This window comes from Lampetra fluviatilis, chromosome 3 (assembly GCF_964198595.1).
Source record: "Lampetra fluviatilis chromosome 3, kcLamFluv1.1, whole genome shotgun sequence".
NCBI lineage: Eukaryota > Metazoa > Chordata > Hyperoartia > Petromyzontiformes > Petromyzontidae > Lampetra > Lampetra fluviatilis.
In genome coordinates, this window is record NC_136277.1 from 32,483,408 (window position 1) to 32,496,813 (window position 13,406).

General features: G+C 44.9%; 1 protein-coding gene across 1 annotated transcript in view; it reads right to left on the minus strand.

The window, feature by feature from the left end:
- POLRMT (RNA polymerase mitochondrial) overlaps positions 1 to 13,406 on the minus strand; it is a 62,697-nt gene that overhangs the window by 18,826 nt on the left and 30,465 nt on the right. The window contains exons 11-14 of the mRNA XM_078854895.1: positions 12,295 to 12,417; positions 9,506 to 9,628; positions 8,462 to 8,641; positions 3,132 to 3,218 (exon numbers count right to left, since the gene is read on the minus strand). Of these exons, the coding sequence (XP_078711021.1) occupies positions 3,132 to 3,218; positions 8,462 to 8,641; positions 9,506 to 9,628; positions 12,295 to 12,417 (513 nt within the window). The remainder of the gene's footprint in view (positions 1 to 3,131; positions 3,219 to 8,461; positions 8,642 to 9,505; positions 9,629 to 12,294; positions 12,418 to 13,406) is intronic.

A 13,406-nucleotide genomic window follows, 5' to 3' on the forward strand; every position in this document is an offset into this window, starting at 1 on the left:
CAGGGCTGTTATAAACGGCGACGAGAGTGGGAAGGCCTTCATCAAGCGGCGGATAGACAATTCGCTCATGACAATTGCTGATGACCGAGTAATTGTTGAAAATGCAGAATGTGGGGGGGGGGGGAAAGTCTCTACGAATGAAGAGGATATTTGCGCAAAATAAATATATCGTATGCAACCTACGGCAGGTGAAGGTGCTCAATATTGACAAGTCTGGTTGTTACCAGGTGGACAGTGTTTTTAGTCTTCTTGGTTCTTTCGGTAAAGTCACGTAGAAGGGAAGTAATAAAATAATAAAAATAAAACATAATAAAATTATTCTCACGACGTTTCGGCCACAACGCAAGCAGCCGTCCTCAGGTGTCGCCTCGACGGACCTGGTTTTCACCTGAGGACGGCTGCTTGCGTTGTGGCCGAAACGTCGTGAGAATAATTTTATTATGTTTTATTTTTATTATTTTATTACTTCCCTTCTACGTGACTTTACCGAAAGAACCAAGAAGATGAATCCCTGCAGTCACGAAAGCTTTAAATCAGTGTTTTTAGTGTTCAAATGCATCGCTTAATTATTTTCTGTTTAATTTTCGATTTAAAGCTTTCGTGACTGCAGGGATTCATCTTCTTGGTTCTTTCGGTAAAGTCTTTCCGACAGACCTGTTCTTCACCTGAGGACGGCTGCTTGCGTTGTGGCCGAAACGTCGTGAGAATTATTTTATTATGTTTTATTTTTATTATTTCCCTTCTACGTGACTTTACCGAAAGAACCAAGAAGATATTTTCTGTTTGTCTCACTTGTGCCGTGTTGCTACAGACGGAATTTGACAAGTAATGGATGAACCGAGCCAATTCATGCCCTTCCTCGACCAAAATTAAACTATTGGGAGTAAAGATAGCCCTATTTTTGCCACAACCCAACACGACCAAGCGATTTAAAATGTCCCAAACACCCGGCTACACAGCCTTTCGTAATTATTCACCCCAAATAAGTACAGCTTCGTTTGAAAGCCACTCTGTTGCCAACTAGATTCTCATTTTCAACAATCAAAAAAGCCGTGATATATTTTATTTAATGGCTCAAAGGCTTTATTAAATTTTCATGTATTGTTTTTTTTTCAAAGACATCGTAGTCTTCCAGCGTGCTAGATAATTAAAAGGCCGCTTATATAACACGTCGATCCCCATTGTGAAGATAACAGCTACGCAGCGGATGAACACCGGCATTTCACCTCCATCACCAACAAAAACTTAATTTCGCACTCAAACAGCTTGAAGCAACGGCATGTTTGATTTTAACGTAAACCACGGGGCTATGTGAAGAAGAATCCGCAAATGTAATAATTACATGGATTTTTTTTATCACAAAGAGAGCATCACAAAAAAAATTACACGTTACTTTACGGACAGAGGGCGCAAAACCCACAATCTCTTACTCGTGGCGCTGCTGGTGGGAAAAGGTTCCACAAGAGGAAGCTCTACAGAGCCGCTCAAGTGAGCCCTGTATGACACCACACACGCGACCTGGCTGCCTGCTGATCGACCGGCTGTGGTAGAGACATTTATACCGCCTGCACAGTGAACAAAGGGGATTTAAAGAAACCTGCACCCATTGTTTCAACTGCCACGCCCAGGGTTGACCTCTGGTATTGAAAGTTCATTCTGCTAGCCCTTACACCACGGCAACATCCTGGTCCTTATAATCTTGCCAATTTCACGGAAGGTTCATCAAACACACCCTGCGAGCAGCCGCCTTTGCTAATTACTGTTAATGTGTTTTTTTACCCATTCCTTTACCCTCCCAAAACATAATGAAATTACTTTAATAGAATAATTAACGGGCACATTTCGCACCTGTGTCTCCGGTGACACCGTTGCCTCTCGCCGAGAGGTCCCATCTAAGTTTTTGGTTCAACGTGACCCTCGTGTTACGGTATGAAAGGCGCATAAACGGAGTATTATTTTCGAACAATGCAAACCTTATTGATGATGGCGTTTTGCACAAGAATGTGAGTTCTAAGCACGGAAAATTGCAGGCAATGTGTAAACTCCCGGGCTGCAGGGAGCGAGTGTGCGTGTAAGTCAGTGAGCAAACATTAACAAGCCCCATTCGTCTTATCTGTTCCCTCTCATCATATCGGAAACAGCAGTGGGAGAAAAAACCAGGCAAATTTAATCAAAGGCCTGTAATGAATTGTACGCAATGCCTGTCAAATCCGTCTACGTTTGGTCGTCATAGTCATCTGACGCGGCTGTGTGAAAAACTGTTTATGTAAAGCTATACCCCTGCAAATGTAGGTAATTTGGTTAGTTCTTGCCTGATATAACTGTATCTTTACCATTGTTAGGTGGGTAATTACACTGGGCGGAGGATGATTTAGTGTCGTTAGCCTAATTACCTGCTGCAATTCAAGAGAAAGGGAGGACTGTTGCGATCAATAGCGCACACACTCTATCATTTCCACTGAAACGCATGAGAGTTTTGAATTGGTCGTCACAACGCGCCGGTTTATTTGCAGCTCCGCTTCGGAGAATTGGTGTGGAGTAAACGCAGAGCCTCACTTTCATGGATTATTAATGCGCACTATTTCCAGTCTTACATAAAACCAGCGTATATTGAAATAAGAGTAACGGTGGGGTGGGGGGAAGTATTCTTTTGATTTATATTGCTACGTAGGTTTTCACGGTCGTGCTGCACAGCTATCCGGTGTTTCTTCGGTGTTGTTCAGCATGCGATCTGACGTTTCAGTTCCTGAAGGAGCTGCCAGCACTTTTAACGAAACGTCGGACAGCATGCGAGGCTTGTGTTCGGCACAAAGTAACGGGGGTTTAAAATGCACCGTTGTGCTACATGTATCACACCCAGAGCCTGTTTCATTTTTTGGTGAAGAGGCAGCTTCTGCCATTAGATTTTTTTTTTTACTAAATCCTAACTTTTATTATCTGCCGATTTGGCTGTTTATACACCGGGGGGGGGGGCAGGGATAATAAAAATCAATGGGTCTGCTTGTCCACCAACACATGAATCACGACTCAAGCGTTCAGCGGTCATGCACAGTTCACCGCAATTACCCGACTGGCCGCCGCAAATTGTCCCATTGATGGACTGGAAGGCACAGCTGGCGAGATACACCCACCTGGATCTCACGGGTTCCCGTGAACATCTCCCGGAGGCTGGAGAAAACCAGTTTGGTCAGATAGGCCGAGGCGTCCCACACGTGCTCCTAGAGGGGGGCGGGGGGGGGTGAGAGAGGGGGGGTGAGAGGGGGGGTTCACGTTTGTTTGGGGTGAGGTCAGCGAGACAGCGGGGAGTAGACAAGAGAGAAAGACGGTGCAGCTACACCATCAATCACAGAGCCACTCTCATTATACCTGCAGCCATATACATGCTATTGCTTTCTATCTATAGTTCAACGTTCTGGCTATGAGCTTGGCAGGTCGGTCGTTCCTTGCAACAGGCAATGTAGCGACACTCAAAAAGGTGACGGGGGCTTTTCTTTTTTGGTCGTGGCGGTGGAAGGTGGTTTTCTGTGCGTTTTTGGCACAACATAAATCTTAGAATGGCATATTTATGGGCTACATTTCACATGGAGCAGTGGCCTTTGAAACGAAATATACTTGTACAACAAAAAAAACACGGCAAAAAACTTGCCGTAAAATGTAACTGACAGTACGACGAGAATAGACCTTGCAAGAGATATAACAAATTGAAATGTAATCAATGGCTACTATTTAATTACATTTTTATAATAACCTCCATGTGCATTTTTAATCCAATAATTTTCTGATTTCTGGCCAGACTGTTTGAGAATTACAAAAGGGCAATGAACTTGTTTTTTTTCCCCCACCAACTTGATATAAGTCATTATAAAATATCTGCGACCTTTTTAGCTTCACGGTTCACCTGTGAAATTCCACTGCATTGCAGTTGCTGGTGGTTTAAACTTCAGTTCATGACTGAGCTTGGACGAATTGCAGGCAATGGCCACTCTGCGAAACTTTACAAAGCTGATGACAAATGTGTGCACTGGTGTGTGTACTTCACCCGCCGTCCCACGACGATTTGCAGACTAAGAACAGCAAGTGCACGAAGCTACGATTTTTGCAATCATCTCCGAGAGTAATTTAGTCTCACGAAGGGAGCGGCAAATGCATCCCAAGTTTTATCAGCTGGCACGTCTCCGAAGTTTTTTGTTGTTGTTGTTGTGTCAAGAGAATGACAGCCACGAACACAATTACTGCAACGCATGCGAAAACCTGCACTAAAATAACACGAAAAATGTTTCACTGCAAAAAAAAACCTTTCTAAAAAAATGCAAACGCTGCATACGGATTACCGTGAAGAAAAACTGATATTGCGTTAAGACCATACGGTGAAAATTATCGTATCATATTATCATACGCCAGACTTATTGTTTTGTCATTTTTTAAAAAGGTACAAATATTTCAATTCAAAGCACCTGTATGCTCATTAAAGAATCACGCCTGCACATTAAAAATCAAGATGACGGGGATGTTTTTTTTCTCTCCCTCCTTTCAATAAAAGCGTCATAAGGCCGAAGCCACCTGCTTCTGACGGGCGACGGCACACTGGCGTGTGCTTGCACTGATCCCCCTGAGATTCCTGCACGTACGAGGTTCTTTGCGGTCATCTCAGCCACAAGGATTGGCATAATCGCTGTATATTTTTTAAAGCATCGTGGCACGTTTCTGCCACGTGGAAAAAAATTGCGAGTGCAATATTCATGCTGCCTTGCTTTGTCGAAACAGCACCGGGCCCACACATCGTGCCAAGAAAAGCATTATGCAACAACTTTGCCACGACATTCTACGTAATAACGACGCCCAAAATAAAATCGAGCAAATGGCCTCATTTTCATACTGCTGCAAATATGACATAGGACCTCATTTAAGCTACGCTGCACAGGGACAGCATCTGGCGACAAGGATGCTCTGTAGTCATGATGAGATGTTTTTTATAATGAAAATATAATTTGGTCATGACCAGATTTGCAGTCTGGAATTACAAAATGTACTGGAATTACATTGGGTATTTAACCATGGATAAAAATGCTGCTTAATGACAGGAGAATTGTTTCGTATTACTAGACGCTAGTGGTTTATGGTCATCGCTTGCCATACTAAATTGTGCATTGTGTACAAATGTAAATAACTGCGCCATACATACATAGGGCACCATACAGGTTTTGTGACGCGAACAACGGTAAAACACTGACGTGACATTGTCATATTATGAAAGTTCAAGTGGATTGATGTTGCCGGTTATTACATTGAAAAATGAAGCAATGAGGGTATGTGCATGCGTGTGTCTGTGCGTCTGTACGTGTGTTTAATATTCGGTTCTTAAACTCTTTTGATCAGCTCTTTTCTGTACAAGTAGAGCGATGTGAATTAACATTACACATCACCCAACAAAGTCAACAAGTCCATTAATCAGTACGAATATTGCCGGTTCAAAACACGGTTAAATATAAATTTTGATTTAAAGCTTTCGTGACTGCAGGGATTCATATTCTTGGTTCTTTCGGTAAAGTCACGTAGAAGGAAAATAATAAAATAATAAAAATATAAAACAATAAAAATGTTCTTGCTGTGGATTTCACACCTGATGATGATTGCTTGTGTTGCAATCGAAACGTCGTGGGAATTTTTATTGTTTTATATTTTTATTATTTTATTATTTCCCTTCTACGTGACTTTACCGAAAAAACCAAGAATACGGTTAAGTATGTTTTTTTTTTTGGGGGGGGGTTCCTCAAAACTAAATTCCCAGATTCGCCGGCTGACATAGGGACGATGATAATTTACCTCTGGCAGGTATCTGGCAACAAGATAACAAAAATGGAAGAGTAACAAAACCATTTCCTGAAAGCAAAAATAAACACACGCAGTGACAAAAGGTGAATCCCAAAGAGCGTAACACACAAACTGCATGGGAATGCACGCTGCTGGATATGAGCGTGCGACAAAGGGAACCGCTTGGAATGTTTCTAAAAGCTTCTCTCCGTTTTTTCCCAGCACAATAACGCTTTAGGAAGCAACGTTTAGATTTCCTATGCCAGCAATTTCATTAATCGGCGCATCCCACTTGATTTTTTTTAAATATCGAGGACGCTGGACGCATACTAAATGTGCAATCTATGTAAGTGGATGTTGGCGATCGCTCCATCACCATCAGTTCGCAACAAAACCCCCGGGGGTCACCTTACGGAATGCTGCCGATCTGTTAGTGGAGATCGGGCCAATCTCGGGGCGTTTCCGCGGGGGCCTGCGATGGATGGTGGTGCAAGGGAGAGGGTTTGGGTGGTATGAAGGAAGATTTTCCTCCCCCCCACCCCCCGTTTTAAACCAGCACCAAATTCTGAGAAAACATTAACTCCACTTATGTGTAATTCATGGATTTCACGTGCCACTTTGTGAAAAGTTGAATTAAAGTAGCATTCGGGAATTGATTTTTTTTTTCATTAAACTTAAAGCGACTTTTAGGGTTACATTTCCGCACGCACAAAAACAACAACATTTTGGCGCAGTATATTGGCTTAATTGTAGTTTCGCAGCCGAGGGCATCACTGAGACACGCGTGTCTTTATGTTACCAAGCCGAAGACTGTAACATCTCTTGCGCATTGCTGCGTACAAAGCACTCCCTCTAACGCAATACTACGTTGGCATTTGTGAATGATGTATAAATAAGAAAAACTCAACACATTGGTCAATATCATCACCCGAAAGCAAACACTTATATAATAGGCAGCGTTTTGGGCAATGATCCACATTATTGACGGCCGTGTTGGGTTTTTGTGTTGCTGTATTTTAACATTCATTAACGAATGTGGCTTATTTTATTGTGATTGTTGGGTACAAAACAATAAAAACAATATTTCGTAATCGTTATTTAATATGATTTGCGCGTATAAAAATGAATGGGATAAACATCTCCGGTCCAAGGTTATATGAAGGTGAATTAATGTGTAACCCCTTCTAATCCGTCGCTTATCGCTAGCCGTCATCTCTGTATTCTTTCAGATTTTTTTGGGTGGTGGGGGGGGGGATTTAGACCCTCGGTTACTCCACGTGATGAACGCAAATGCAATTTTGAATTGCAATGTTTGGTAGGGGAGTATTTTCTTTTTTTTTTGCTCGTAAGTCAAAAGAGTTCATTATGAACTCAAAAGGCCCTTGATACAATCATTCCGACAAGCAGGTACATCCACGCGATGGACAGTCTGAAAACAAGAGACAAAGCCCCCATACAAACTAGCCTAATGGGCATCAGTGACAAGACTCGATATGATCAATGGTAAGCACATTTGAATACATTTTACCCCCTACACAAAATCTAATATTGTCTACCTCCTGCAGTGGCGGAGGTTACGCTGAAGGTTAAATGCAAGCATTATTGGCAGCAGGACGCCAGCTAAAAATAAGCAGCGTTTTTAAGGGACGTTTTTCAATTGACGGTGCAATCAAAAGTTATTTTTAGTAAATGAACAGGCCATTCCCCGGGCCTGAGTGCTTAATAGTATAAAAATGTGATGCACTTACGAAAATGTATTTCCTATTTTTTTAAAAACCTTAAATAGAATTTCGTGGCATAATTTCTCATTATGCAATTAATGTGGGCACGTGAGTAACAAACAACATTGTTAATGTGTTAAAGCATTTCTCATTAATTTCTTCACCATATAAAAAAGACACGCGGAATATATTTAAATCACGGACATAATAAATGTAACGTATTTGAATTCTGTTGAGCAAAGTTTCAAAACGGTGTTAGACCAGAGGACGCCAAAACACTTCAAAAGAAAGCTATCTCTAGTGTGGACCAATCAGTTTCAAAGACAACGCATATATTATCAGAGTAAGTTTTTTGTTTGCATTCTAACCACAAGTATTGTGGTTAATGCAGACATGATTCCTTGTAAAAGGTTTCAGTTTGGTGCGTTAACATCTAAACACCAGAAAAAAGAGGGGGCAAACCTATTATCATATTTTGGTACTGGCAAAGGAGGTACCAAATCGCTGTCGGCAAACATCTCAATCTTTTCCCATTACAAACGCAATCAAGAACACTAAAAAATATATTGCCACGAGGAAAAAAAGTTAACACCAGCAAAGCAATTTATCGCTGAAAAGCTTTGGTTCTTGCACTATACCCAAGTATCCACAAATCAACACAAAACCTGGCAGTCCCACTTTACTTTCCCATTTTTTAGCAGCAAACCAGTGGCACATATCTAGAGGGAGGCCCAATTGCTTTGTAAATTTCTGCAAAGGCCAAAGCTTTCGGAGATCGAGTCGTGCTGGCACACTCAAGCTTCAGACTAAATCGCAGAGGGCACGTCATTCCGCAACTGGCGCAAGACCCCAGGGGGCCCGGGAACAAAATGCCACGGAGCACAAACAGAAGGCTTTGGCTGGCAGCGGAGCCGCAGGTGGTGCTGCACCTTGGGGAAGTCGTCCATCTCGCTGAGGCGCTTCTCTATCTGCTGTCGTCCTCCGTAACGCGTCACGCCGTACACCACAGTCATCACCGTCTGCTTGACCAACTTGCGGCCGATGAAGCCCTCAAGCACCTGGGCGATCTTCACGTCGTTCTTGGCGTCCTCAGCACGGAACACATCAACCTGAGAACGGCAGCGGCCATCGGAGAGATTTGTCGCGGAGTTGTGAGGCGAAGGGTGGCGAGGAGGGGGGCGGCACCGAACCGTAACATCGTCAAGGGACACTTGCCAAAACCCTACACTTTGTCCGTGAAACACGCTCGCCCGCACCGTGTCAGCCGCAAGCCTTGAATAAGCAAAAGATTCATTAAATATTGCTCGACTGGAATACTTAAGATGGACATGAAGATAATACGATTGGAATTAGGTCCGCTGATACATGCACAGAGCTCCCTACGGTGACGTTTTCAGTTTAAATTGCAGCCGGTTGGCATGGCCCATCTTCCCTCTGGGTCGGTAATGGAAGGGCAAACGGTGCGGGTGAACCACATGGTGGGAAATAAATGGTGGTTGCCCTATGATGGACAAAGCAAAAAATTGTTGGATTTCCACAACTCGTGCCAGATCACCAACCAAGGCGAGCACCAACCAGCACTTGCTGTTTGGGGACACTGAAATTTAACAGAATAAACTATCTGCACAAGTAAACAAAAACATACACAAACATAACATCGCGTAAGGCTTTGGAGAAATTAAAACCAACAAGATTTTTTAATCAAAAACATGATTTACAGCAAGGTGCCGAGTGCTAGGATACCACAATTATCTAGACAGTTAATGAACCGGTGAGAGCAATCTTTTACAAAACAAGGAGGGGCAGAAACGAGAGCATTAGGCTCTATAACGTGCAGCACAGAATTTACTTTCTTTCTGCGTTTTAATTCGCTTGGGTCCCCCCCCCCCCCCATCAGAAATAGACCGGCGCGGTACAGGAAGCGGCAAAGCGGAGGCCACGGGGACCGGTCGCAGCGCCGGCGGCGGCAGCACCTGCTGCGCGACGCTCGCGTACACGTCCTGGGGCATGTCCAGCGGCTTCAAGTTGACGGATGCGGCGCCAATCGTATCGCGTCCCAGGGCGGCGTAGTGCTGCAGCCCATTGCAGGACCCGTCCTGCGCGCCAACAAAAGCAGCAGCAGCAGCAGCGGGTCAGCAACAGGAGCAGCATCAGCGAGAGCGGAAGCGGCAGCAGCAACAATTCGCCACTAAGTTTTGGTGCCATCACCGTGGTGCCTGTGCCACACTCGGCGAACTCTTGATTCCACGTTGAGTGGCAAAGGTTTGCTGACGGGATCACGTGCCAGACGTGAGTGTTAAAGGTTAACAGACGAGGGTGACTGGCAGATGCACCAACTGCATTCCTCGCAAAATGTCAGCTTGTGTTTTAGCCACCTGACACACTACCCCAGTGCACCGAGCTTTGTCCCTCGAGGCCAGCTGTCTCTATCGGCCCGGCATAAGCATTCACAAGCCTCCTTTGCACAGACCGATTCGGCAAGCCCTTCGGTGTGTTTTTGGGTCATAGCGCGCGCGCTGACGGGCACGACGTTTGACGTTTCGCTCCGCGTGCTGGAAGCTTCTTCGGGAAATGAACAGAGCAACGCCTCGGACATCGTGCAGAACAACACCCGGTGCAAGAGTAAAGCACAACGGAAAAAATCTATGCAACGACTTCTTCTTTGATTTGTACCGGTCCTGAGGTTGTACCAGTCCTCCTGTACAACTTCAGTCAATCCTCTCCCTAGCCTTTGCTGCGTCCAATCATAATCCATATATGCGTCCAAATAAAAGCTGCTTGGTTACGCAGGGCTGTTCATCACACCTGCCGGACAGACTCACTGAAGGGACTTTGCCCAGATCACTCTAGCACAGGGGTCGGCAACCAAAATAACAAGAAGAGACATTTTTGTTCGATTTCGGTAAAAAAACTCAATAATTCAAGAGTCACAATGCACGTGAATAGGAGAGGGTCCTTAATAAATAACGTTCTTAAAGAGCCGCATTTGCTCCAGAGCCACGGGTTGCCGAGCCCTGGACTAGCATCTGTGCGATTCGGCGGGTATGTATTCATAAAGAAAAGAAGTATAAATAAAACACCTACATTGCAATTGACTTGTTAATGATAACCTCCAAATGCGCAATGCAAAAACCACCTAATGCAATAAGAGAAACATTCTGCAAACCTCACTCATCAAAATCTGGCCAGGTCCTTCAGTGGCAGAGCAAGAAGCTCAGAGACTGAAGGTTGTGAATTCAAATCCTGGTTGGGAGAGGGGCGACTCGCCCCATCATCCCTCCGGGGTCTGTGAAATGAGTTCCACTTTTTTGGCGAAGTCAACAGCGGTTCCCCTACGCACAGACTCACTCTCGCCATCGGGATACTGAATTTCAAGCACCACCTTAATGCTCATTTGAGCAGGAAGTCAAACCATTTTGACTTGTTTTGTTTCAGTCTAACTGGCCTGGCTTAAAAGTCACGACATCAGTGATGGCGATCAGCTGTGATCACTTCCGCACAGTGCACACAGGGACAGAATGGTATCACAATGTTTCGGTTTACACAATGCAAAGCATTCAGTAGCATATTGCAAGCAAAAAGAAAGGAAATTATATATTTATGCCACAGTGAGACAAATACCGTATCGTTAAACAAAAAAAAAGTACTGCGGTCATTACGATGCAATTTTAATGCGTCTCGATTTATCGCACGTAACGTTGTTCGGTAAAGACTCGGCGTGCAAGTTCACCCCACTGAATATGCAAAATCACCATCAATTACCGCTGCCGCAACCGCCGCCGCGTCCACTCCGAGCTCAAGGTCAGTCTCCTCATGAAGAACTGGGCCTTGGCTGCTTATACGTAGCGCCGAGAAGCGCTACTTGCTGCCCTTATCCCAACACTCTGCAACGCACAACCGTTAAAAGAAAAAGTCCAGTCGCGCCTCTGCTCATCTTCCAACATAGGTTGATATGCGAGCAATCATCATCATCATCATCAGCCATGCTCCCCCCACACCCAAGCACCTACCCAAGTAGTCGTCATCTCTCACGGTCAAGTGCTGCAACGATATATCTAGCTCATGCACAAGCCGAGATCTCATCGCTTCATCTCCCCTGTTGACGTCCACTGGGACCGGTTCCCTGCTTTGAACGGTTATCACCCATAGGCTTGTAACGACGCATTGGTTTATTGATTTAAATCTCTTCTAATGCTCACGTGATCACTGTAGCTACTAGTGGTGCTACATTCACCAAAGTGCTAAGAGGAAGAATAGATTAATTAATTGTCTTAAAACTCGAAATTGCGACAATTCCCCACATCATGAGGTGGCCGGGGGGGGGGGGTGAGTCTTTAAATGCCTTCTTGCTATGAAGTGCAAATTGTACTGCACGCCTCGCTGCAAATGGAGCTGCCTGTGATGAGACGTTTGACAAAACTAATCATTGCTGCTGCTGCTGATTTGACGATTCTTGCCGCTACCGCTGCCGATTACGATAATGCTGAAGACCACGGTGACGATGAAGAGAACGATAATAAGCACAATGACGGTTGGGATATTGTCGATAATGACAAGGATGCTGACGATGATGATGACAGTGCTCATAATAAAGACGGTCACAACGATGATAATGGTGACAATGACGACGAAGACGACAACGACGATTAGAACGATGCACATGACGTAAACAGCGATCATGATGACCACTGTGACAATGACGAAGGAGATGATGACGATGAAAACGACGACGATAACGACGATGGCGACATCATCACCTTACCTGGTGGGTAGGAAAGTGTGAAATGTACTCCTTGGGATCGGGGGAGCGGACAGCTTTGGCAATCTCCATGCAGCAGGCCAGCACCTGCCACGGCTCGTCTGCCTCCATCCACCACTGGCGGCCCTGGGAAGGCATTCATTCATTCATCACGCGTAGTCAGCGAAGGAGCCGTTGCGCCAAACGTGTAATCCCCTGTGACAGCATTCGCATAAACTGCTCTTGCTGCCGTACACCAGCGTCTCGAGTGCTTTGTTTGATCCACGGGGGGTGCGACCACGGGGTACGGCGCCATTCCTTTGAGGGTCGTAATTCTCACTTCCAACGTCGACCACCAACCCAAGAGTGCAATTTTTTACTTAAGATGGGCGACGTGTCCAAAAAAGTGACATGGCCTGCTTCCCTCGAACTAAGCTCTCGACCACAGATGCAACGGTGACATTTCTGACGAAGTCGAGCCATCGGATGTCAAGACGGCGTCTTTGGCGTCGTATGTGGAAGGACTGCAGCCAATCCAAATCAGCTTCAGGCAATGTCCAGGCATCCGCACCGGACAATAACAAAACTGACAAAGCACAGTGCCGGTAAGACTCTCAATTTTGTGCCATCACTGTCGGAAGCACGCGACGGGACGTGGAGCAACGCCGAGTCACCCGCGGCACGTCCGGAGGGAGCCCTGCACCATCGTCGTGAAGGGACCGAGCGCTCAACCATGAATGAGATTCACTCTCTACGGGCCAGAGGAGTTGTTGGATATCATTTGTTTTTCGTGCGCATTAATCTTGCTGCTACCCCATCCCGCTCTGCCCCAGTCCCCCCAAAAAATATCTAATTACGTCATTATTTGTGAAAGCAACATATGATTGCGTCGCAATTTAATATTTAACTGGCGTAGGTGTACGTTACCATTTTTCATAATGGCTCTATCTAATTGTTAAGTGATCGCTAATTAATTGAACAAATGTACATATTAACCGTGGCCTTTTTAATTGTTTTAATTGATCTACCCCCCCCACCAACCTCCTCCGTGCACAACAATGGTTAAACATGTTCGTAAGTGTTAAGGCCATAGTCCACAAACAATGCTGGCCCCCTCTGTAAATACAGCTTGTTAT